Genomic DNA, 26644 nt, shown 5'->3' on the forward strand with positions numbered 1-26644 from the left:
AAAAATACATTTTGCAATATTGACAACTGCATGGCTAATAGAGAACTTTAAAATGTTTAAACCCAAGAACTTTAACCTTTAAAACCAGAGACCTTTAGAAAATCAAGACATGGTGATTTTAAATCAGCTGTACCTTAAAACACTAGTAAATGTTCTAGTGGCCTTTCTGGCCTGGCTTGTTCTCTTGCGTAAGAAGATTGTCCAAATATTTAGTTTGTTATTTTTTGGGGTTCAGAAACAGAAAATTATAACCCTAATCCATTCTGGGAGTCCTAATAACACTGTTCATTATTGCCCAGTGTAAAGGGTTGGGTTACTTTACTTACTGAGCATTTTAACCACACACATTCATTCAATTTCTTAATTTTACCTTTAAAGCAGTCAGGATTCCTGTTCGCACACCAGAGAAAAAAAAATTCTTCTCAGGCATCAAGCTCTCTGGCAGCCACAGCTCCTTCGGTCACTAAGGCTCTTATCTACTAGACAGAACCCTTCTCCACCAAAGCCTCATCCTTATCTCCTTCTAAAAGGCAAAAGGGGCTGCCTCCTCACATTTACATATTCTGAGGGACACTCGGAATAACAAAAGAGACTCAAATTTAGGGACATCTCACACTCAGGACACCACCCACGATGCTTAAAGGAACCATAGCTACTGAACATAAAAGAGTTACAAGATTGTATAGTAAGGTTATCAAGAGCAGATATTCAAGACCCTTAATCTGCCCTGGGCTCTTTTCAGTACCTTGCCCCATATTCTTTCACAATATTTCTATTAAGATAAAATCGTAAGGTAACAAAAAAGTCCATATCTAAGCACCAAAGCAATCCTGCTGAAGCAAGAGTTTGAATAAGATGGAAGAAGAGATAAAATATTGAACACCAACACAAACAGGCTCCTGATCCAAAGACATTTTAAACAAACTGCGCAAACCACAGGTGTGGAATCAGAAATAAAATCAATATGTTTTGGTGGAATTTGAACTTTTTTTTCCCCAAAAAGGATTGGATTTTCTACTGATAATTATTTGGTTGGTAGGACTTGATCAGTCGCTAAAAACTATGCTGTTTAATTGTACTAAGTCTCTCAGAAGTTCAACAGCTGTAGAAAAAGTCAGTTAAATTTAAATCAGACAAGATCCCAACAGGGTCTCTGTAAAATCTATTGTTAAGTTAATATAACAGTTTAAGGAAACATAAACTAGGTGTAAAACAAAAGTGTGATGTTATATCTTCAGGTAATTTAATAATTATGTTGAAGGCTGTTTTTATAACTTCCGTCTAATTCTGAAAATGCAATTTTCAGAATTATAAAAAACAGATGTTATGCTGATCAAGAATCATTACATTGCATGGATTAGATAAAACTGGATTAATACCTTTACCAGTCTTTATAATATTCACATTTATTACCCGTAAAGACATACCATCACAAAACCAACCACATGAAACACAGGAAGTCACAGGAATTGCCACATTTTGATTACTTATCAATTAAAGACTTTAGTCCAACTAACTTCAAGAATTGCTACTAGATTCTCACTCTACCTAAACATTCTAATGTCTGAAAACACTGGAGGAAATTCAGCCTTTGCTCTAGATCTCAGGCCTACAGATCACTTCAACATTTAGGTCTTCAGTTACTGTACACCATGCATTTGATTAGGAATGCCCATCAGGGAGTAAAATATTTCTGAAATCATGAAACTGGCATCATCTTATTAAGTAAAAACACTGTTTATTATGCTGCGATTTCATTGGTCTATAAGGAATAAATATGTCAATCACACGGTTAGTAGTACATATATAGACGCAATATTACAAGTTCATTTTAGTATACAGTACAGGATTCAGAGTTGCAGGATTATAAACTCCCACTCCTGTAGCACCGCTCAAAACATTTGGGCTAAAAAAGCCAATGTTCAGACATTTTACACAAAACACACTGTAATCTAACTGAAAATCACAAACAATAATTCAAAATAAACGATCCATCCATGCTTTTTACTTAAGAACAAAGCTGATTTGTTACGTAAGATTAGGGTACTAACAGCCATTAAAAACTTTCAGGAATAATAAATATGAAACAGTATAAAAATATACACCTGTGCATTAAAGATGTACCAACCAGATCTCTCTCTCTTTATATCTCACTCTCGTATGTATGTAAGTAAGTTTTTAAGGAAAGAATTTCTATGTAACTTCTGCTAGTCTTGCGATAAAAGTCCAGCCCTGTCAGAATTTCGATATCTCTCACACGTGCAGTGTGCATCTTCATGAGATCTTCAACCCACTTTGATTCGTCTTCAGAGCTCTGAAAAGAAAAACAGAGTTTAAAGAAAAAACAGAGTTTTCACATTGCTTAAGTCTTAACACTGTAACTTCTCAGTTGCTGCTATCATAGATTCACAGACAATTCCATTCAAGCTTTATTGTCCCATTGGGGAAATAACCTAAATAACACAATGACAGACAAAATTTTACCAACGAACAGGTCAGTGAAACAGTGTTACCGTAAGATAAGAGAGGAAGGTTACAATACATTGTTTGAAAGAGATATTACAGTGGGGATGAAAGATTTCCTGTGTCTATTAGTATTACACCTAGGCACACAGAGGCGTCCCCCAGACGGGAGAAGTGTGAACTCGCAATGGTGGGGGCGAGAGACACAATCCATAATACACATTGCTTTCTTTGCCACCCTCTTGTTTGTAGAGGAAATTTAAGGTGATGTGATTTGCCCCAATTAATTTGCTACTTATTTTGACTAGTTTTTCCCGCCTGTTACAATCAATGGTACTAATGTTATCAAACCAGCCAGTGAGACAGTATGGTACTACACTTTCAATAAAAGCCTTGTAGAAAAGTACTAGGATGGTTCCGTCTACTTTGAAATTGCTTAGTTTCCTTAGAAAGGAGAGTCTCTATTGTCATTTTTTATACATGGTGTCACAACATTTGTCCCAACTCAGGCTTTTGTCCATGTCCAGTCCCAAGTACTTGTAGTCATTAGCAATTACCATAGTCTGACCATTAATTACAGTAGCTTGGAGGGGTGTTTCATTTTTTCTAAAATCAATGCCCAGCTCCTTTGTTTTTAAAACATTTAACTGCAATTTAGAATGGATGATGTTTTTTGGGGTCCTTTAATAAGGTGACCAGGGCTATGTCGTCAGCAAACTTAATGAGATGTCTATTTGTGTGTTCGCTTTTACAATCATTAGTATAGAAAATGTACAGTAAGGTGGACAAAACACAGCCCTGTGGTGATCTGGTAATTACGGATTAATTATGGATATGACATTCCCCCATCAATACATAGTATGTCAGCTCATTGATCAATTTACGCTGAGGCCTGTTCATTGTTAATAAAAACATGTAAATCAGCTCATCGATTTTTGCAAACTCTTTACTGCTCTGATACGTGATGTAGTTTTCTTAAACTGAGAAAATATCAGTGCCCATTAGATAAATAGTAGAAAAATAAAGTTCTATAGTATAGTGAAAGCAGAAATAAATGCATTCCAGAACGTAAAATCTTTCGAAAGCAGTAATAGACATCAATCAGATTAAATGTCAATTATACTTTTTTTCTTGGGTTGCTGTAAACTGTTTAAATGTGTTAAAACAGTAGAGGAAGAGTCCAGAGCCACTAGCCTTTTGGAATAAAAAACAAATGCAGAAGGCAATTTCAGCCTTGATTTATTGCTCTTCATAAATAGTTGAGGAGGCGCTACTGAAATTTCTAGTAACATTTTCATTTAGTCCCAACCGCCCTTCTTTATTCCCTTATCTCTATGGTACAGTATCTCTTCATATTCATATGTCTTGTTTCAAAAGACATGTCCCAGGAGGAACATCAGATAACTAGAGCTGTATAATAGTGGTATGTTACCATAGACAAGCATGTTGCATTTAGTTCTCCTGGGTCAGTACAGTCATTGCAGTGGTAAATGGACTGATAACTGGACACCAACCGACTGGTGAGGGAGAATGGCTAAAACCAGTTGGCAGCATGTCTTGACCGTGACAGAAAAGGATCCTCCCAGACTGAGGTTAATCAGCAAGTGAAGCCCTTTTCACTAAAACAATACTAATGAGATGTGATTTGAATCAGAAATATGAATACAAAAAAGAAAAAAAAGTGAACATTAAGTTTAAAGCCAAAACAAAACCAAGTCTGTGATTACAATGAAGGTTATCACACTTTCAACCCAAGAGAACTTACGTTACAGCTTTCGTCGTTATCAGGTCTGTGTGGAAAAATGAAGGAGAAGACGCTGAGAGGGCCATCACACTTATCCACTGCCTGGGTGTAGTCCAGACAGCTGGTAATGATACTGTAGAAGTGAGTAGGAATGGCCATTGCTCCACTCACATACCTACAACAAACAAAAAGATAAACCTCACATTCTGATACGTAAATATGTATATGAAAAGAATATGGATTACTTTATATTGGTATTTAAAAAAAACAACTGTTTTAAGGTATCCATCTCACAAATTAGGTCAATTAATTTAACTGATTGACCATTGTGAAAGTGTGACCATGACTCACTCCCTCTCTTCTCTACCAATTAATACAAAAAAACTTCTGCATTTATGACCATCACTCAAAAAACATTTTTCAGCAATCTGGTGGCACTAAAGTTATATTTTAAGAAACAGAATAATAATCAAAATTTAAACAAATGAATACTGTAAATACATTATTACAAGAAAAAAACATTACATTAATTTATACTGCGAAACACAAATCTGGGAGCCTTCATCTTTAAGTGAATATATATTTTAAGAATCCAAATAATAGCCAGGTCACTCTTAAAGATCCTTGTTGCCTTAAATTATCACAATCTGATATGCTTGTGCCATCATTACTGATCACTGGACAAAAACATGCTTTTCAGCACTATGGCTAGCGACAGTGGTCAGCACACATTCTGAGGTGTGAGCTCCATAACATTTCATTGAACTTGAACTTTATTGCCTTATGCAACTGGTACATGTACTGGTACAATGACATTCTTACTTATAGAACGTCTCTCAATTGTTAAAAAAGTGTAAAACACAAAGTGCAGACAGTGCATCAAGACAATATACAAACAAACAGTAGGCAATGTACAAGTAAACAGTTCCAATGTAAACAATGACTGCAGATGTGCAATAAACAAAATTATGAGGTAGATGGTGTAGGTGTGGTCAAATGGCCAACTGTGTTCGCCAATCGCACTGCTTGTGGGTAGAAGAAGTAATTGTGAAGTAATTTTGATGAAGTGCAAAGTACGTTAGTGTCATTTACCTTTTATAAAAGGCTATCTAAAGTAAGGCTTTTCTCAGCCCAAGACTCAGAGAAAGTAAACCAGCAGACTATAAACTAGACGTGTCAGCAGAAACTGAAATACGAATGCAAGAAAATAAAATGGACAAAGCTAGCTTAGAGTAAGTGTGGATTGTGCGTCTGTTTGCATATAGACTACACTGTGGGTGTCTACTTCTGACAAGGCACTGAATGTACAATCTGCCAGGTACTGCAGGCATATATTGAAGGAGATGTGGTAAGATCATGCTGATTGTTGCGTTAAGTCAGAAACATCCCTCTTTACACAAATGGTTGTAGGTATATGGAACAACCTACTCAGCTTGATTTTTGTATTCTAAAAATCAGCTACTAAGAAAAGAGGATAAGGTCAGAGAAAACATAATTTTAGAAACATGAGTTAGTGAATTGGCAATAGTAAAGCATACACAACATCAGCTGTGTTTTGCGGCAGCATTAATACTTAAATATTTTTTTTATTTTTATCAGCGTTAAAGGCGAACTGCAATTGCAATTTTCCAGACTGGTTATTAAATCTCAGTAACAAAATAAATGAATTAACAGTATCACCAAATTTTATAAATTCCAAATTAAGCACAAAATCGTTAACCTTTGAGAAAGTACTTTATGGTCGCTTAGAGATGTATTCACAAGCCTGTACAATGTAAAAGGTTTGCTTCACCTCATCAGATGTTTCGTTGCCTCTTGGAGAATCGCAGACAATGACAGCAATATGGTGCTGCACATACCTATAATGTTTGTCTATTTAGTGATGTAAATTGGAGGGTTTTAGACAATACTGTGTATATTTTACATTTATTGTGGATTGAAATGCCCTCATCAATGCCTGGCGATTTACAATGATTCTTTCCAACCCCGAAATATAAAAATAGTGCTGCTACTTAGAAGCACTATTTCTAAATAGAAGATGGCTAGCGTTTAAGATGGGAATAATAAGACATGATATTTGCTAGTTTATTTTCTTGCTTACTAAATGATTGAAAAGACGACACCATATTACCATTTCATCTGTGTAAATGGAGGTGTACAGTATAATAAAAAAGCAATTTTGGAATTAAAACCTAGAATGTGACAATGAATACACCTGAAATATCAGCTGATATAGTAGGAGTTATTCAATGGACAACAAATGTAAAACAAGTACTGTGTAATGATATATACATGAAAGACAAAAAATAATGTTAAACTAAGTTGAGTCCTTACTGCTTCAGCTTTTCAGCTGTGTCACGGAGGCCATCGTAGTCATAGTCGAAGATTGGGCCACTTATGACATTCACTCCATTTCTCTCGCTTGCGTAGCGTTTCACAAGCGTCTTCTGGAAGTGGTTCCAGATCTCTGTGGTAAGGAAAAAACAGAAAAATAAACTCAATGAAGGTGAACGCTTTCCAGATGGCCAAATGCTATCACTCATTAAACCAAGATGCATGAAAGCCAACATCAACAAATGCATTTAAATGCAAAACATCCTTCAAGAAAGTCATGTGCTTGTAGCCTTGTGCCACTCTGCAGGCCGTCGGTCTTCAAAGCAACATTAACAAGTCCCGAGACATTTTGTACTCGTGGCTGGATTTGTTAAACAGATATAATTATTAGCAGATGAAAAGCCAGCAATGGTCCCTGTACAAAAAAAAACTACTGCAGAAGAAACTGCTGCTACAAAAATTAGTACAGCTTGTTATAATCTGTACTTCTCTGAGAACTGGATAGCACTGTAGTCAATTTTTCTCTGACACACACCCTAACTTGAAATATCACCACACTACTGCGTTACATTATTTAAAAATGGATCATATTTAATTTCAAAGACTTAATATGAGAAAAAATGTCTTTATAATAATGTAGCTTCTCACTATGTGCAGGGATGCCCAGAGTCCTCAAGGATAGAAATTCATTATTTTTTTTCCACTGTTTTAACTAATTTTCTTAACGGGTCCTTATGAGAGAAGAGATTAAAGAGTATTCCCCCCAAAAAAACAAGGCTGCAGATACCTCTGATTCGGCGCATAAACATACTGTAAGATATCCTTGATTTCTGACCAAAAAAACTAAATTATTTTTGTTAATTTGAGCACTACATCAACTTCCTTCAACATCACCAGCAGTTCTATGGTCCTGTGCTTCGTGCAACCTGGAACCACTTAACTATCCATCTTATTTAACAAACAGTGGGGAAAAAAACGAATTTCAGCCATGATATACATGGATTAATAGGCCCAGTGAACTCAGTTCATCCCTCAATGCATTAATTGTTTTCTCCCTGCAACATGCTGAATCAATTTCCACTGCAGGAGATAAATGGTACCAGCCACTCTAAAGAACAGCGGCAAAGCTTATACACTAGTTCTCTCATGGATTTGGAATCATATGATTTGAGACACCCTGTGATGCTTTTCTGAAAAACAAGAGAAAAAAAACGAACATTTTTCCATTGCTTAGCTTTTTGTCCGTGTTTACTGCCTATAAAACACAATTTCCTGGGAACCACACACATATAAACCACAGTTAAGTGAATAATAAACTAAAAGGTCAATACCCTAAAAAGGTTTGCATTTGCTACTGTAATACAAATGAAGATAAACTCATAATTAACTGCAAGACTAAGCAACCACCTAGCAGGCAGTAAAAACTATAAATATAAGATGGGACACTGAAAAAGGCAAAAGGTTTTCCTTAATACCTAGATATCTATGTTAATGCCTCATTTCCATCTACAACACTATGAAAAAGCAAGCACAGACACACACACACCAAGTCCAGTTTTTCCAGAAGTCAATTAACCTACCAGTATGGCCTTGGACTGTGGAAGGAAAGCAGAACATGAGGAGAACATACAAACATGCACATAGCACCTCAGGAATTCAACCCAGGGCCCCAGCGCTGTGTTGTAGGTTATAGGCAGAGATTAGAAATGTTTTTACATGGTACTTGCACAACTCGAGAATAAATAGTTCCCATTATTGTTTTTAAAGACTCATTTAGAATTCTTTCTTTGAGCCAGAATGAAAAATATACTCACTTTTAAAGGCAGGGTACATTGGAACAGTATTTGTAATGAGGAGTGCATCATATCTTGCTTCAGGTGAGGAAGCCAGTTCTATCAATAAATAAAGGACAACTTTTGTTAGTTATTTTCATTGTTAACTATACCTCATACAGCCTTAGTGTGCTCTGGAAAACGCGGGAAAGAGGATGAGGAAAGCATTCTGTCGGTATTTATGTTTTACACATTGAGAAAGATGGTCTATTTAAATTAGTGCTGAAACCACCTAAACTAAATTTGAATGCCAATTACTATTCTATCATCATGAATAAAAGTTTAAGACGGAATGGAAAATCTTTACAGGAACGAGAATACCAAGCCTACATACAGTCACAAATGAAAGGTATCATGAAATAAGCAGTAGAGAAAGGTTATAAAACATTCTTACATTACATGATAGGTTCGTTCCATGCTGAAAGGTAAAGAAATGCAAACACCTGAAGAAGACGCTACAGCTGAAACATAGTGTTTCTTTTCTTAACCTTTCAGCATGGAAACAACCTTTACCTTTCCTTTGCATGTTACAGCTCTGCTAAGTGATAATTGTTTTAATGCAGACCTCCTCTTTTCTATAAATTAGAAAACCCAGTATTAGATTCTTTCTCAATACATGGAATGTGTTAAAAAAACAAATTTGTCGATGTATATTTAGGCATACTGTAGTGTGTGCAGACATTACCTAACCATTCTGTTGAGACACTTGGCTGTTAGGGTCAGGCACTTCTTTAATGTCCCCTCTTAGAATATATTAACTAGAAGCTTTTGAACAATTTAAAAAATAAAGCTTTTAACACGATCACATCTTACGTCTCCCTATAATGCTTTAGTAAGCACTTAAATCATATATGAAAGATCTATTAGAATGACCCGAGTCCTTGAGTACTGACTACCAGTTGGTCTGCATATTGCATAAGAGGACAAACATTTAACATAATATACTCCATTATATCTCATGCTTGTTGAGGATTGCATGTTATAGAAATGCTAATTTAGACGTCTGCATGCCTAAAACAAAACATCTGAACATTTTGGTCTGAAAAAAGCATCACAATCTTTTCTCAGAAATACAGCTAGGAAGAATAAGAACAATCTGCGTGGTGGCCATATTACCGACAGTGTCACAATATCTGGTACAACGATGAGCACAGAACAGCAGCAGAACTCTTAACTGTTTAGGTCATTGGACGTTTTGGAATGATCCTTTTCCCACTTACGTGGAGGGAAGAGGAATCCATAGGATATCTGTTTATCCGCCTTGTATCCAGAGCAGGACTGACTGTTGGCTGCCGGGATGCGAATATCAGGCCTCACGTCGCTGCACAGCGACTCCGGAAACTGTAATGCATCCATCTGGAAAAAAAACAAGAGGAAAGGAGGAAAATAAGCACTTTATTGTGGGAAAACGTCTCATAAAAAGCAGCATGTCCTCATTAGCATGTACTGAGAAGTGGTAAAAACGCAACAAAAGTGTATTGAAATCAATAGAATCGTGTTTTGAATGCCTCTTGGTATATCTGAAACAAAATACCTCTAAAATATTCAAATATCATATCATTATCATAATTTTATTCAGGAATGACAACAATAACCATTTCATGTGTGCACATTTCAAACTGTAACAGTGTCAGTGTACAGACTGGGAAATATGTATATAGATGTATACATAAGTAAAAGATGACAATATGGGACGACAATAAAAAAGGTTTTAAGGTGGCCAGTGAATCTGTGCAGATTTGATAGGGCACCGATTTTTAAGAACAGGATGTTTTTATCTTTTAAAAGACTTTTTCTTCAAATTTGATATATATGTAATATAAAGTGAGTATATTACATATATATCTATACATAATGCTAATTACAAAATTCAAATTCTAAAACAGTCACAGAGTGAAAGTATTTTCAAAATGATAAAATCAGAAGACAAACAGTTCATAAGGATTAATATGATTGTGTTTTATATGAAGCATTCCACAAAAGTTATACTTACTGTATTTCAGATTATTTACCTTAAAATAACTGCAAATGAAAATATGCCAATCAACTCCAGGTAGCTGCTAATACAGTTTAGATATGAACTCTAGTGGTTCTAACAATTAGTATGGCATTGTTAGGAGCTAAGAAAAACTTTATTTTACATCTCACTAAAACATCAGGGTTATGTTACATCTCACTATGGCAGCAGACAAAGCTGCCAAGTTGTTTTGTTACAGTTTTGAAATGATAAATTAAAGTCTTTGCTCTAGAGCACTGGGATTAAGTTATGGATGTGACCATAAATGTTTTTAACCTTTCTTCTCTTTATTGAAAACGATACAAGTATTTAAACTTTAAAGCCTATTTTTCCACTCAACAAACTATTCTAATATAGATGGAAAAAAACTAAAACACAAAACATCTTCTAAAGACAAAGAAAATGTACCCAAAACGCAGTTTTCTGGAAGAAATTATTCCTTTTGCATAATTCAGGTTTAAAACTGTCAAGTCTGCTTCATCCCAGCTCTCAAAATCAGTGAGGGAACATGAGACAACTTTAACACAATGATGACCACAATACTGCATTATGTACCTGCTTAGGGACTGTGTATGATGTCCACAGAGCCATGGATAAGGCTTCACTATAACCGCTGACATAGTCGCTGTGGTGAAGAATGCTGTATTTTGTACGGAAAAGCACAGCAGGTCGACCATATAGGAGATGTTTGCCATCTATAAAAGAAAGTCCTCTTTTGTCACCATATTACTTAAAAAAAATTCACTATAAATCAGACTTAACACATCCAACCAGCAAGATCCTCAGATGTAGTATGGTGTTATTTGATTTCAAAACAGAATTTGAATAATCAAGAGTTTTATTCATGTTGTTGACTGGTTCATTTACTTTTCACATTAAGTAACAAAACCTCTACCCAAAACAATATCGGCACTCCACTTCATATCCACTTCTGTTTTCAAAACATTTTTTGTGTTGTACAGATCTCAAAAGTACAAAGAATGCAGTTACTTTTAATCAGGGTCACCACGCATTAGCAAAAAAAAAAAGCAAGAGATGGAGAGCTGTTGGAAAACTCCAGGGAAATCTGAACTACAAGTACAAGGTCAGCAGCTCCTTAAAGCACCAGAAGCATCATGAATGTGCTCTATTTTGTATTAGAAGGACATTTCATTAAATAACTCTTACTAAGGAAAAATACATTACACAGATGGTTTTAAGGTACAGCACTGCTATTAATTTGTCTGTGAGGTTACGAGCCCATGTGAGTGCTAAGTGTCAGATTAAAGACATCTTAGACTGCGCCAACCCACTCCATCACTGAAGTGTGTTGTACAATTAGATTTCTATGTACAAAAGACATGACACCATCTGTAAGTCAGTGCCATCATTTGTCATCCATAGGTTTCTGCACTAGGGCACCAGCTTGCTTAAAAATAATACCAGGCCACAAACACTCCCTGTCACAGCCATGTTTATGGCAGTATTGATGGGAGACTGTGTACCACCTGCTTCACTGTCCTGATTGTGCGCTCAGTGACTTCCATCTTTTTAGTCCTTTAAAGAAGCTTCTGCCAAGCCTCCAATTTCCAACTAACAGAGATATGCATTGCTTTGCTCTCCATATGCTTCACAAAACTTCCTTGTGCACAACATTGAATATGGCTATAGGACACAGGCTTTAAAATGTTTGGAGGCTCTGTGGAAGAGTGATATACTCAATAACCTTACTACTGGTCGCCAAATTGGGAAAGTACTTTAACAGTACCCAACAATGAACAAACACCTCTTCCTCCACCAGATTTAAATAAGCACTGCATTAAAAATAACCACATTTTGTGGCTGAGGTTATCATTAACATCCATTTGTGTCATTCAACTTTGATTAATTAAAAGGATAAAATGTAATGAGGAAGCACTAAAATTGACAAAGCAACGTTTCCTATTTTTTTATACGCTTACCTGTTAAATACTTAAATTACATCATATTTCTTTGTGGCTTAGCAGCTCTAAAATTGATCTCTTATCTTTGCCATATATACCTATCAATCTCTACACTTCAGATGTGAGGTAGCTCAAATGAACTCAATGTATCTGTATGCATTCATGTGGACAGATTGGTTTTGCAAACTTATTGAGATATCTATTTTTTGCGAGCAGTAAATGATCAACCTTTTTAAATAAATATAATGTAATCCAAAACTGTGCATCTTTTACGGTGAAGGTGACGCACGCTGCAGAGATAAACAAGTTGCCCTCTACACCACAGTTCTGTTTGTACCAGCACCCATATTATGGTCACCTTGACCTTCATTATGGCTGTATTTCAAGTTTAAGTATAACAGAATATGAGAATCTCTACCTTCTGTAACAAGCCAATTATAAACCTCCGTGTTTCAGAACAGTGATCTGAGAGCAGTCTATTACGGAAGTTCAGTTTAAACACAGTAACAGAAGAAACCAGCAATGAGAAAAAAAACTCAGATATTTTACCTTCTGATCCTTTGCTTAGCAGGCGTTGGTTCAGTTCATCTCCTTTGTTCTGCAATACAGAGATCAATACTAACTTAAGTGTGTATTGCAATGTACAAGTTGCTCTTGGGGGATTTTTGCTCAGGAATAAACTTTGTTAGAGAAAATGTTTTCACCTAAAAAAAAAAAATCAAGAAAGGTTGAGCTATATAAACTGGGGGGCACAGGTTCAAGCCCATTAAATAAATGTTTTGAAACTCCCAATTAAAATTAAATCTAGCAACAAACTACAGAAAGGGAAAAACGTTTTTTCTTCTACACTTTATTAAATGTGCTGTGGCTTATCTGGAGCAAATTTAAGTGGAGACAAAAACTTTGAAACAACTGTGCGAAGACACCTTGAGAAGGTTTAAAAGTATCTGGTCATGATGACATTGGAAAACGGGCAAAAAAATCTATATATATATATCTTGCAGTACCTTGGGATTTGACTAACCTTCAGATCACAAGTGCACCCCAAGTCATCCGTTACTGAGGAAGCAGGTGTCAGATGTGAAGGCTTGGCTACTTCTTCTGGCATGGTGGGTTTAAATGGGGGATTTTTCAAGAGATGGTTCAGACTCCCATGGGTCCCATTGTTGGGAGCAGGCTTCAAACCTAGAAGGTCTAAAGGAAAGAAAACCATTTTCCCAGTTTTATTTCTTTTTCTTTAAAAAGTTCCTGCCTAAGGAAAAAAAAAAAAAGAGATGCCCCTGCGACTTAAATAAACCTAAAACTTACCACACATGACATTGTAGAGTTCAATGTTTTCAAATGGTGGAACCTTTGTCTTGTATTTAAATGTAGGTCCATAGGCCAAAAAGATGGTCTGAAAAAAAAAAACTTATTTAGTAATAATAGCAACAGCTGAATAAATAGGAGGTTCGATTCAAGAGCCACATACCTGCATGCTGTTGATCTTGTTGTCATAGCCATGGTCTCCATAGAAAGCACATTTCCCAGGGTGCTTTTTTCCTTCAGCAGGTTTCCTAGACAAATATAAGACTTGAATGTTAGCTAGGAGTTATAAGAAATCATTACTCTGGCCACTTTTCCAACTGTTGGAGATCCCAGTCCTATTGCTCATCTCCATTTATTGATAACCTGCACCTGTTAACACAAAGGACAGGAAATCTCCTAGATGTAGCCTTAGTGGCAGGAGCATTACAGCACTGTAGATCCACACATCACACCAGACTGGTTTTATGTGGCGAATAATTTGCCTAGCCTCAAACCAGCTGTGAGTGAATGCAAATGATACTAGAAGATTTTCTTATTTCTAGGTAAGCTTCCCGTGTGCCTTTTGCTTTTTTAATGTTCATTTGCACTCTTCTCAATTTCCGCTTGCCACCTTAACTGTTTTTTTTTTTAAAGAAAACGGTAAAGGAACAGACATCAATATATTGAGGACTGTGTGCGCAGTGATGTAGCAGCAACTTCTGAGCATTGTACTACAGTGTTGCTTTCCCTTGCAACATCCTCACAATCAGCCCAGAGGTTTGCAGAAGATACATGTGTTGGAATATTTGGTTGACAAAACAATATTTATATAGCAGAATCATTTAGATAGTAATACATTATTCAAAAGGTAAAAGGCTAGCATGGATATCTATTGGCTAGCTATTGAATGTTGAGTTTAAACCATTCTTTTTCAGATATTTTCCTTATTTTTTTTATGATGATACCTAATTACATACAATTCTTGCTAAAGCAGCCACAAGTACAAAAAATAATATCAAAACGCTTCTTTTTTTCTTAAAAAACATTAACAGGGAAATTACATGAAACAGTGTGGCTCCTTTCTAAATAATAATGTAATGTTTATGGAAAGAGTTTCTGTTATTTTTACCCAATTTAGAAACACCGATAATAGTATTGAAAGAAACAGCAAAAACACCAAGTTCTCCGATTGTAAAGTCAATAAAATGATTAGTCTCTAATCCCGTATAGAATTCACATGGACACCCAACTGTTACAGCATGCACACTAGGCAAAAAAAAAAGATTCAGGTGCGCAATCACATTTCAGTTAAATCATATCCCAGCATCCAAGAAACCAGATTCTGAACTTTATCTCTATTGCAGGAAAACAAAAATGGTCACACTGCAAAACTGATCACTTTTAATTTGCACATTCCAATTGGATGCATTTTCTTTTTATGCTATTGAGGTTAAAATGCAATTGCATACCTTTCACTGAATTAATTTTATTGTATAAAGCAATCATTTAAAACGAGTGCCCCTGCAGCACATTTTAATAAAACAAATTGTCTAAAGCAGTAGTTCCCAGCCTTTTGAGTTTGCAGTCCCCTGTTCAGTTTTCAATACTCCATCATTATATATGAAAATCTAACATAATAGAAAAGCATAATTGGCATTTATTAAATTCTTATTCATTACCTCAACAAATACAATTACAAAGCACATGTAAGTGCATGAACATACATATATTGAATAACTCAGGTAGGAGACTGGTGATGTTTCTCCAATTTCACCGACAGGCATGACAAGTGGGACTGACAACAGTTTTAATCTCAAATCCAATGCCCTATCATGTTTTTATTTTCTGCAGACTCCCTGCAGTAGATTCACAGACCGCCAGAAAGCCGCACACTACAGGCTGGGAACTGCTCGCCTTTTGTGGAATACAGTATAGTACAAGTTTTGAGACAGAATGGTGTAGTGCATACACCTTGTATGATATAAAAGTTTTGAAAGTGACATGATTTTTTTTTTGTGATCTTGGAGGCTGGATCCTGGACCTCTTGGCAATGTGAATTTTAATGCAAAGAACCAAGTTAAAGGAAAAAGAAAAAAAGTTACTTCATGCCAATCAGAATAGACTTTTCAAGCATTTCAAAAAGTCTTGTTTCACCCAAGTTTGATGCATTGTTTTTTGCATGCCATTCATTACCTGAGGGAATAATCCAAGTGACTGCATGGCTCCAGATGATTTTTAATGCTTGATTCCAACATATCTCTGCTGAGTGCGAGAGAAGTTACCTGCCAATCAATTTCTAGCAATCATGGAGCACAGCCTATCCCCGAGGCACTATACTGTAAGCCTCATTCAGAGAGCATATTTTCAAACAGTATCTTGAAATAAATAGCTTTTCTGTTTGGAAGACCTTTTCATCATTCTACCTTTCTGATTATCTAGGAAAAATACAGATTTGTGTTTACTTTAGAGGATTTAGATCACTCACCAAACAAATGAATGAAAAATATTAAAAGTATTTATCATTATGTTATAACTCAGCAATATCTGCATTATATCTGTATTTTTCTTAACAACCAAGATGACTTTATGGGATATCCATAAGATATCCAAGACCTGTGACCATAGTAAACATTATGTATTTCAAGTAGGGAGCTGCATCAATATGCGTAGGCTGCAAAGGAACAGGTAACAGCTTTATTCCATGCTGAAAAGAAATGAAAGGAAACAACTTCGGCTGTGAAGCCTTCTTCAGGTGTGAGGGAAGAAGGCTCACAGCTGAAGAAGGCTTCACAGCCTAAATGTTGCGTTTGCTTTCTTTTCAGCATGGAATAAGGCCGTTACCTGTTCCTAAACATTATATATTAAGGAAAGTGTCTGTTGGAAACTGTCAAGGTTATCATTTTTGATCAGTTTCAGAGAACTCCAATTAACATTGAGGAGCACAAAGGACTAAATGCACATCCTAAAGTGTAAAAATATCTGGTTTTGACATACTTGTTTTAAGTTTTATTAAGCATGTCTACGGACTCCATGCACACGGACCTACACTGAAACAAGTTCAAATCTGACTTCGCTCTCACCTTAAAGCTGCAAGTACACAGTTTTCAAGTGAGGCACTGCCTGAAGTTCAGCAAACTGACTTGATCTAAACCTTTTTAAATGGTGCTGCATACGTCTGCTACCTACAGGAGGATACTTAGCTTGTTGATAAGTAAAAAAAAGTGTCTTTCAGTTCATTCGGCTGGTACCGGTGATTAGACTGTATCTTTGCAGCAAGACTTGAAACATGTCTTTCATTTTTGTTTCTCGTTTGCCAAGTAAAATATGAGAACCTCCCAGTAGAGACAACTTCTTCTTGAATTCCTGATTTTCCCCCTCAGTTATTTTCCCGCCCATTGACTTGTTTTGACGTCATGGCTGCAATTCTTCAAAGCAAGAAACTGCCACCTTGTTTGGGTCCGAACACATTAAACTAAAGGGTCTTTCCCAGGAGCTAATCGGTGCTCGCTCTACGCTTAAAAAACATTTTGGAATGGCTTATTGGCTCCACAAGACGCCATTACCTTGCAACATGCCACTTCCTTTCCACAAGCAAATGGATGTCTTCAATTCTTCGATTGTTGGCGTAGTGCAAGCGCTTAGGGAGGTGCTGCTTCAGGTAAGGCTTAAAGTGCTGGTCTGCTTTCTTACACTGAAGACACAAAATATTAGTTAGCCTAGATGCGACTGATGTAACTCGACCATAAACCTCTATGTTCAAACTGTGCAGGTCAGTTGGACATTTGGCCTTCATCCACAATAATGTGAAACTGCTCACCATCAGGTTAAAACAAATGTGGCGGCTTGTTCTCCGTGCATTACATAAATGCTGAATAATGTATATCACCTAGTTATCCAATGTCAATGCTTTAACTGGAAGCATAAACTTTTAATGTTACTATTGACTACCGAAGTGAGAAATAAGTGGCATTCCATTTCAGATGGCAGAACGCCATAGAAAAGTGTACTCACTGTTAGATTAGCTACAATTGCTTTAGGGTCATCTGAAAATGAAATAAGAAAGATGTTAAAGATTTACATGAGCACATATATTTGAAAGTAATTTATATTTTAGGTAAGTTAAATAAATTAGAACACTGCCTCTATTGCACAAGGAAAATACTACCAGTTCCAAAAATATCACCAGTCCCAAAAAACTCCAAAACTATACATTTTAATTTCTAGATCATTCAATAAGTTGCTAAAATGCAGTTATGTTCTGTTGATATTGCTGTGGTAATTACTGCACTGTAAACAGCAGATCCATTCCATAGTGCTCTACAGTTAGAAATTAAACACCATAGACAACACCCAGTGCTACTCGACATGTAGGATAAACTCTGAAATAGTGCTTTCACTTGTCATTAACCTATATTCTCCATGTTATAGAGTGCTTATAGATGCATGTACAATTATTCATCACAGGTTCAAATGCCGTTAGATAAATTAATAAGTCTATTAACATTAATGTGTTCCACATAGATGGCCAAGACTATACAGAAAATGAAAATAGTGACTCAGACCATTTCCATCTAACCTGATGACTGCACCCTTTTCTCGATAAGCACTTACCAAACATCATGGCTAAAACACTTTTGCAAACAATTTTATTCATTAAAAATAGAGCATTATTATATAACAATTAGACTTATGCTGAAATTGACAATTGAGCCAAGAAAGAGAAATTGCCTTTTAGCATGTTTGCAAGGGTCCTCCTGAGCAGCCCTGAGGGACGTTTGCCGAAACGCTTCACTTTAACTTCAGTAATCAGGAGGAAAAAAACAAAAGAAATCAAAACGGTATTTCCTGCAAGAGAGCTCAGATTCTTGTGGCACGACAAACCCTGACGCAAGAAATCTGAACAGAATAAAACGCAATCCAAAAGCACAGGTGATTAACAAGTTAGGTTTGAAATTCCTGCAGCATTACATTTTATAACTCACATTTGGAATTGTTGGGTGATCTTGAGCGAATTCTGCCTAAAGATCCTGGTATCAAAATAATATCATCCACATTAGGGAGGTAAGAACTTAAGAATTCAGTTCTGTCGCAATTGGCTTCTTCCATTCCTATGTAAAAAAAAGCATAAATATGCAGTAATTAAACTAAGCATACTATCCACTTCTTACAAATCTTGATGCATTTGCTTGAACACCAAGAGTATAAGAGAACATGCCAGAAGAAGAGTGGAGTCAAAAACAGCAGCCAGCAACATGTATAGGTATTATATAGGGGAAATCATTGCAAAACACTCTTAGCAATGGAAAATTAGACCTTAAAACAAGGATTTGTATACATTTATACACAATATATGCAATACTACCCCTCACCAAGATTAGCACTATAATCACTGGATTCATTTGCATGATCATGTGGCAGAACAGACTGGGTTAATGGAAAAAGAAGTTCTAAAGTAAAGTTCCTTTCTGCCAGAGAGAGAATACCGTGATCTCCAACGAGGATAACATTGACGCAGCGGTGCAGTTTCATCTGCTTCAAGCCGTCCATCAGCTGCCCAACAACTCTGTCAATCTCTTTCAGAGGGTTATTCAACTGTGCAAAGAAAGAGTACACAGGGTGTTTATCATTTACAAATGGCACACAGATTAGCACAGCCTGACTGGACTTTTCCCAGGCATAAAAGAAGAGCTTGGGTTTTTTTTTTTTACAAAAAAGCAGGTATTATCCTGTAAAAAGCAATCAGTCCTCAGTGAAACCAGTACATGTGTGCAGCAATGTAAATTACCTTGGATAATACACAAAGGTTTAGCACAGTCTGCCATTCATCCATTAGCAGAGAGCCATTTATTCATGATAAGGTTGTTTCACCCCAGATTATTAGAACCAGGATACAAGACAGGACCCTGGTTGGGATGCCTGTCTATCGCAGTGTACAGACACAAGCGCACACAAGAAGCATTTTATAGAAAACAGCTTTCCCTGTTCGGGGTCTGTAATTCATTTTCTAACCTCAAGGCAGGAAATGTCAAAAAAGACAGCTGAACAAACAAATGTCAGAGGGATAAAGAGTAATATTTAATGAATGTACCTTATTTTATATATTACACCATACTTACATGTAATAAGTAATAGAAATACGTTAAAGTAAAATAAGTTAAATAAAATAAGCAAATAAGTATAAGTGCTCTTTGGACTGATGTTACTTTATTTACCCATGAATTTACTATAAATAATTGTACTAATAATTCCTTGAATTTAGGGAATACGTCTCATCTGCAAAGTTGAGAGAATCCACTCATCCACCACTGAACAAGTGAAGTGCAGCACCCACATGGGTGACATGCAGCTGCACTCATCTGTCCCAGCAGCTGTACTACAAAGCAGATGCAATGGAAAAGCGAGACTTTACCAATCAAACTTCAGGGAGACTACGTTGCACAAGCCCAAAGTAGTATTTATCTAGAAGAATGGGGTTAACAGCCCTACTATTACGAAAAAAGTGCATGGGATCAAATAGTCTGGATCTTGTCTTAACATCTCTTCCATAGGACAGTATTGCCTTACAGCTTGGGACCCTCACCACCATACTGGGATATTGATTTGCAAATTCTGATCCAAAGGGAATAGCGCCACCTACAGGTCTACCAATACCCCTTACAGCAGAAACCTAGTTTTCTCTGGAGATCTTCCATTCCCACAGTGACCAGGTTCAACCTGGTTTAGCTTCTTAAACCTAAGGAGATCTTCATAGCTTCATACAACCATCTAAAATGTATGAATGTCAACTGATACTGAGTATCGGTAGAGAGGCACTAGACATTCCAATTAACCTACCCAGCATGCCTCTGGGCTGAGGGGAAAGAACTGGAGCACCTGGTGCAAAAAAACATTGGGAGAACACACACTAGGTGTCCCAGGCTGGAAGTGAGCACTGAAGAACACAGCAGTGTGACCCTTCACAGTACTGTACCACCCTAAGAGACTCAATGTAATTAAGCATGTCTTGGGGAGTACATTTTCAGATGTGTTCTCCTTGTGCAAATACTTATGAAAAGTCTTTGCTGTCCACAGAATATTTCTGGATGTAGCAGAGTACAAGAATTTCTCACATCTTGACCATTTCATTATTGTTAATTGCAACAGTACTGATTGTCAGCATTGAGGGGTATGCAATATATGAGCAAACATCTGAATGCAAAAGTGCTATGTATCTATATGCTCTTAAATTTTAGAGGTTTAGTTAAAGTTAAATTTTTAGAGGTTTCAGGAGCTTCAGCTGAATTCTTAGCATTAAAGAACTTAAAGCTCGAACAGAGCCCAAAGAACAGCATGGTAGAATGATTTTTATATTAAAAAATTAGTTGTACATTCAGTGTTTTCCTTCATTGAACATAGCTCTTGATCCTCCTGAAGTTTGTTTTTTCAACTGTTTTCTTTTGACTTTCCAGCCTTGAGCTTAGGAAATCGAATACAGACCCTTCTTGAACACAGAAAGCTGTTTTCTATTAAACACATCTGCTCTGTATTAGCGCAGTGTGCAGCAGTTGTTTCACATATGGGAGGCCTGAACATCAGGAGGACGTTCAGTTTTTTTTCCTCCCCTGCTCTTCTTAAATTAAAAATCTCACCTCACTGCTTAAAGGTCCGAGTCTGTGGCCAAAGATATCTGGTTGCTCAGAGTGGAAAGCATAGACATATGGCCTGAAATTACACATGACATATTGTTTCATTAAGTATAACACTTGCAGTATTTACTTTATAAATCCTTTTATATAACAGTTCAAGGAAAGTATCTTTACTTTAACAACCTGTCACAGACAGATTCTACTGACTGAGCTGTAATTATCTTTTATTAGGCTTCATAGAAGATCCCAAGCCTTTATAAGAAAGATCCATAAATGAGCCCCCCAATCTCATGATTGGCCCAGCTACAGGCAGTCAATGTACACCAGTACACAATTCAACTCCTATACTACAGAAACAACACAAAGGAGAATTGAGTTAAAAAATGGAATGATGGAAATTATTAAGGAGGGATGATTTCCCATTTTAATATAAATCTAGATTAGTTACCTCCTGCTCTTGTGAAGGGAACTATGAGACCAATAAAAAGAAAGCTTACATCATTCATATCATTACGTTATGTATTGGCTGACATTCCTTATCCTATATAATACTTTCTGTGGGAATGTCTGATTAGATTTAAACTCACATTAACAACTGACCTAAAACTAACAGATGGGCCAGTTGGGGAAGCAAACACCTTCACTTTACACAAGACTAAAATATCTGAATTTTTAGAATTTCGCTCTTCAGCTCTTGAAAACGTTTTCTTGCCTGAGTTCTATATATTCATACTCGAGGAATTTGTTCAGAAGTAAACTTCAATTTGAAGATAATATGACAATATAACCTGTAATGCTAATACGCCACCAACAGAATACAATTAAATGAAAATACAACTAAACATGGCAAAAATACTCTGTAATCTCTGAAGTGTACAATTCAAATTGAGATTTGTATCTTATCGGTAAGACTGAAGACAGAAAATGATCCACAGTAACAGATGCTGCAGAAAGGGGGTGATTAACCTAGCTTATTCCTAAGAATATAACACCCTTTACCGAGAAAAAATGAAATTCAAGTAAAGATATTCACATATATTTTCATGTTCCTCTTTAAAAACGTTCAGTTTAAAACTGTAGACAAACTCTACAAGATATGTTTTTTGACAGCAAAATGAAATGATCACCTTTCACTATCAGGAAGGTGGAGCCAGTGCAGAATAGTCAGGACTCTCCGTTCCAAAGGAATTACTCTGCAACAACAAAAGAAAGGCACATATTTTTGTCATGGGTGGAAATAATCCAACTTTCTTGAAATAAAAAAAAACACTAAACTGCAAGAAGAGAATCCCGAATTCAGACTGAAGATCACCTTCTCATGTAACATTTATATTTGTTTTGTAATTGACCACAAAAATCGAATTACCCATAAAATACTGGTAAATGTTTCAATGGCACTTCAAAGAAGTACAGACTATTCTAAGCTTTTAAAAGAACAGCTTCAATTAGCTCTCCCAATTTACTTTATATCACAGCTTTAAAGAAAACACTTTCCCTTCTTCTTTTTATTCTATTTCAAATACTTGGCATTTAATATTAACACGTCAAAGTCATACATTCGTTCCAAGCATGATTTCCATTTTACAAATGTTTTTTTTTCCAACCAAATTAAAGACCCAGCAACTAAAAAGATCAATGATGCATGTCTTGTGATTCTTGAGCAATTTTATTTCCCTGTAGTTTTACAATGTTTGAACTTTAATAAGCTTCTCAAGACAAACTGTGGTTAATTACACATCCAAAGGCTTTCTTACTCTTAGTTGAAACCTTCCTTTCTTGTTTTTCCAAAGTGAAATGAGGTGACAGTACCCTTTTCATGAATCAATCCTAAGCCTTCAATTTTAAAAGGGCAAACATTCTGTAACAGAAACCTTGAAGTCCGTTTGATTAAGGAAATTACAATGAACCTCAGAGGTTGAAGAGAAAGGATTTGTCAGATCTTCCCCTTTTCCAACTCTTTGAAACTCTAGGCCTCTCACAACATCACTTTCCAAATCATGGGGTGCTAGCAGCTGCAAGTTCAACTGGCACACATGTCTGTCACATGGTCTCTCAGTCCAGCAGTGAGGCCTAACTGACAGGGGGTGTCTCACAAAATCTCTGTGGGGAGCCACCTTCCTTGTTACTTTGGAAGCCCTCCCTGAAACTAGATCAATAGCGTCTCAAATCCCCTTCTTCCTGTCACATAACCATTTGTAAATAAAAAAGCCACTATAACTTGTATTGCTAACACAAATTTTAAATTACCATCATTCTATAATTCAAGAGGCATCTTACTGCCGAGTTCAGAGACACACCCCACGCATACAGTACAAATGTTAATCCCACTTCACACAATTTTCTATCTTCAAGTTCTCCTCTCTTATTTTCAAGTCAATCTCAAAATGGGAAAGCACAGGGAAAGCAACGGGCTGTTATTTTAAATTCTCTTTAAAGCATTTAAAGATAATGACAACGTTCAGAATACAGGATACATAAAACAATTCCATTCAAGGAAAGTTACTTGTAACCTTGATAAGAAAAACACTTGACAAGAACTTGGTGACTCACACAGGCCAGAAGAAAGTGCCAGCCTTTACCCCTTGCTTGACTGAAGTGATCCAGATCTAAAAAGAACCATAATCATTCAAACACAAGCAGACGCCATAGTCAAAGGGAAACATTCTGCAAAAAAAAGTTGAAAATCTAATAAAGCAGCTACTTCAAAGCATAAATACAAGGGTATTTTCTCACAAAAAAACGATGACGATATGCTACATATGCATTTGAACTACAATTAATTCAATGTATGCTGCAATTGAAGATACAGAATCATTATTCTCATTATTCTTGTTCTAGTTCCTAACAGTGTACAAATACAGTCACAAATTTGGAAAACTAATTTTGCTTACGCTGCTTAAATCTAGTCAATGTAATCCTTCCGTATGCAAAAACTGCAAAGCACAAGCACAGCTAAATCATCAGCAGGCAGTTTATGCTGATGCTTCATTTATTATCTACTAAAGTTATCTCTTAAATTCTCATTTATAAATGCAATAGTTTATTATTTTCTCATGCAAAGCCAACTCAAACAAAGTTACATTAAAGACACAGCAGCAGAGCCAGCTGTCAGGCAATTTCAGTACAAATTGTTCACAGATGTGCAAGGCTTCTTTTCTGTAATGGCTCAGGGCCATTTAAAGAAAGGAACAAAACTTACTGGTTGACCTCCCCACCAGCGATGATTCAGTTTCTCTCGACCTCTAAAGTTAAAGTTGGCATCAAACACAGGGTCATGCATGGAGTTGCCAATAATTCCATGGGATTCAGGATAAAGGCCCTTCAAAATACAAAGACCTAAGCTTTATATTTCAGATACTAACAAGACATTTCTTGAAATCAGCTAAAAAGATTTATCCTGACGCTACGGGCAGTGCAGGAGACAAACTTACTGGAAGAACCCAATGAAAAAAAACAAGGAAACAGCTCTGTATTTACAGGAGAAAAGAAACTGTGTATAGACTCTTTACAAAACCACTTACCGTTGCAAGAGTATATAAGTTGGGATAGGTTTTTGTGGGGTACATTGGTCTCATATAGGGTGCATGAGTACCACATGTTCCTAGAAAAAAAAAAACATTTTCTTTTCATAATACTCAAATGTAAGAACATTTAATATCTTCAAAACTTTTTTTCCCCAGATATTTTAAATAGTGTTGAATAACAATTCATGTTAAAACACAAACTGCTTGATACAAAATACTGGACTGTAACAATTTCAAGGCCATATGAAACTTCAGAGAGTGACCTACAATTTTTGTTCAAATTGCTGCTTTTAACAGAGATGTTATAGGATCACTGTTGTGATCCATCAGTCACTCCCAGCCTCATCTATGCATAACGTTTAACTTTTGAAAAGCCATTTTTCAACTTTACAATTGTACCATTTTGAAGATATTATCAAGGGTGAGGTGAAGCAATTACAGCATCACTGTATAGTTTTACAATCTGTGTGCTTGTCTCCACTTTTACAGAAACCTGGTGAGTCTTTCCAGCTCTTGCATAATCTTACTCAGTTTATCGATGTTGGGGATGACGGTGTTTCCCTTCTTCATATATGAGGCTCGGAAGCCATCCACAGAGACCAGGATCAGAGGAGGACGAACAAAACTGAACCAAGAAAAACACCAGCAGTGAAAAATCAGTAAAACATAGGGGGAATTTCTTTTAAAACACTTCCCTAATCCTCCCCCGCCCCCATTTACTTCACTCTTTTGATTTTAGCCTTTTGGAAATATTGTTACTGGCACCCTGAAATACAATATTTTAAATGAAAACAGTGACTAACGCAGGACAGTCAGCAATCAGCAAAATTGGCATTTCACCTCAAATAATTTTTTTTTGATTTTGAGAGAGCATATATGTATACAGTCTGTATATTTGACACAAAAATTAAATGCTAAAAACAAAGAGGGTCCTGATTAAAATGACATAATTCTGTGGTGCTTCATTTGGTTAAAATTATCACCAGCAGTAAAGTGAATGCTTTACGACATTCTGCCTATAAACAGCATATGATTTTTACTGGTGACATACCGGTACAGGTGGCAATTTTAACCTTAGGAGGTCTTCAAAAGCACTTCATTTACTGCAGGTATATTTATAAATCTATTGTTACAGACAATGTACATCCCACAAACAAGTAAACAAACAGGGACTGTCATTAATGAGAAACATCTAGCTATAAAATGATTAAAGGTTTGATAATAGAATGAATATTCACAAAGAAAAGTAGAAATGTTTTTAAGCAAGACAAGCAGAGGTCACTGGTAACTGTTAAACCCACCTACGCCTGCCTCTTCCCACACAACCAGAAAGAAAATTTGTTTGAGGTCCAAGAATCAGATGGTTAAAATGTAACAAGTTCAGAAACAGCAATGAACATTATCAAAAGTTGCATGCAAACATACATCACAGATAAACTGCAAAAACAAAACTGTAAAAAAATCCAGATTTTCAATACATGAAAAAATGTATTTTTGTAAAATGTAATAATAAATTAAATTTATAGAAACAATATGCAACAAAATGTATACTGTTCTCAACAGAAGTAGAATCCAAACACTTCATAATGCATTTGACAGTGAAACGACTACTATGAAGCATAGCCAAGGTACATATAAGGTATTTTCTGAAAGAATTATAATTAGCAGACAGGAGATGCATTTAATTTATTCCTTTCCTACACCTAAGCACAAACAATGTCACCAAGGTAAAGGTAAAGTTCATAACATATTACAGCATGACTGACTAGTCCATCCAGACACACAAGAAAAAGGAGCTTCTTAGAAATTACAATTTCATTTTCTATTTCTAGATGCCTAATTCATCACGAATTTAACGTTTCGGAGACGTAGAACTGATGGGGCAGAGTCACTCTC

At 36.2% G+C, this 26644-nt stretch overlaps 1 protein-coding gene across 4 annotated transcripts in view; it reads right to left on the bottom strand.

Annotated features, from left to right (window-relative positions):
* Positions 1-1721: 1721 nt before the first annotated feature.
* LOC148822963 (autotaxin-like) overlaps positions 1722-26644 on the bottom strand; it is a 30116-nt gene continuing 5193 nt past the window's right edge. For 2 of the 4 annotated variants that reach the window (XM_088928728.1, XM_088928727.1), the window contains exons 6-26: positions 25276-25373; positions 24746-24825; positions 24424-24543; positions 23775-23830; positions 22352-22417; positions 21228-21300; positions 19083-19191; positions 18582-18707; positions 18328-18396; positions 17611-17642; positions 17163-17290; positions 13784-13868; positions 13621-13708; positions 13337-13506; positions 12862-12910; positions 10946-11085; positions 9594-9729; positions 8356-8433; positions 6542-6674; positions 4229-4382; positions 1722-2314 (exon numbers count right to left, since the gene is read on the bottom strand). In XM_088928728.1, coding sequence (XP_088784854.1) covers positions 2144-2314; positions 4229-4382; positions 6542-6674; positions 8356-8433; positions 9594-9729; positions 10946-11085; positions 12862-12910; positions 13337-13506; positions 13621-13708; positions 13784-13868; positions 17163-17290; positions 17611-17642; positions 18328-18396; positions 18582-18707; positions 19083-19191; positions 21228-21300; positions 22352-22417; positions 23775-23830; positions 24424-24543; positions 24746-24825; positions 25276-25373 — 2161 coding nt within the window. In that variant the 3' untranslated portion in view covers positions 1722-2143. The remainder of the gene's footprint in view (positions 2315-4228; positions 4383-6541; positions 6675-8355; positions 8434-9593; positions 9730-10945; positions 11086-12861; positions 12911-13336; positions 13507-13620; positions 13709-13783; positions 13869-17162; positions 17291-17610; positions 17643-18327; positions 18397-18581; positions 18708-19082; positions 19192-21227; positions 21301-22351; positions 22418-23774; positions 23831-24423; positions 24544-24745; positions 24826-25275; positions 25374-26644) is intronic. The other 2 variants (XM_088928730.1, XM_088928729.1) reach the window with 1 other exon arrangement.

The sequence above is a fragment of the Atractosteus spatula genome, chromosome 12 (genome assembly GCF_055471065.1).
Source record: "Atractosteus spatula isolate fAtrSpa1 chromosome 12, fAtrSpa1.hap1, whole genome shotgun sequence".
NCBI lineage: Eukaryota > Metazoa > Chordata > Actinopteri > Semionotiformes > Lepisosteidae > Atractosteus > Atractosteus spatula.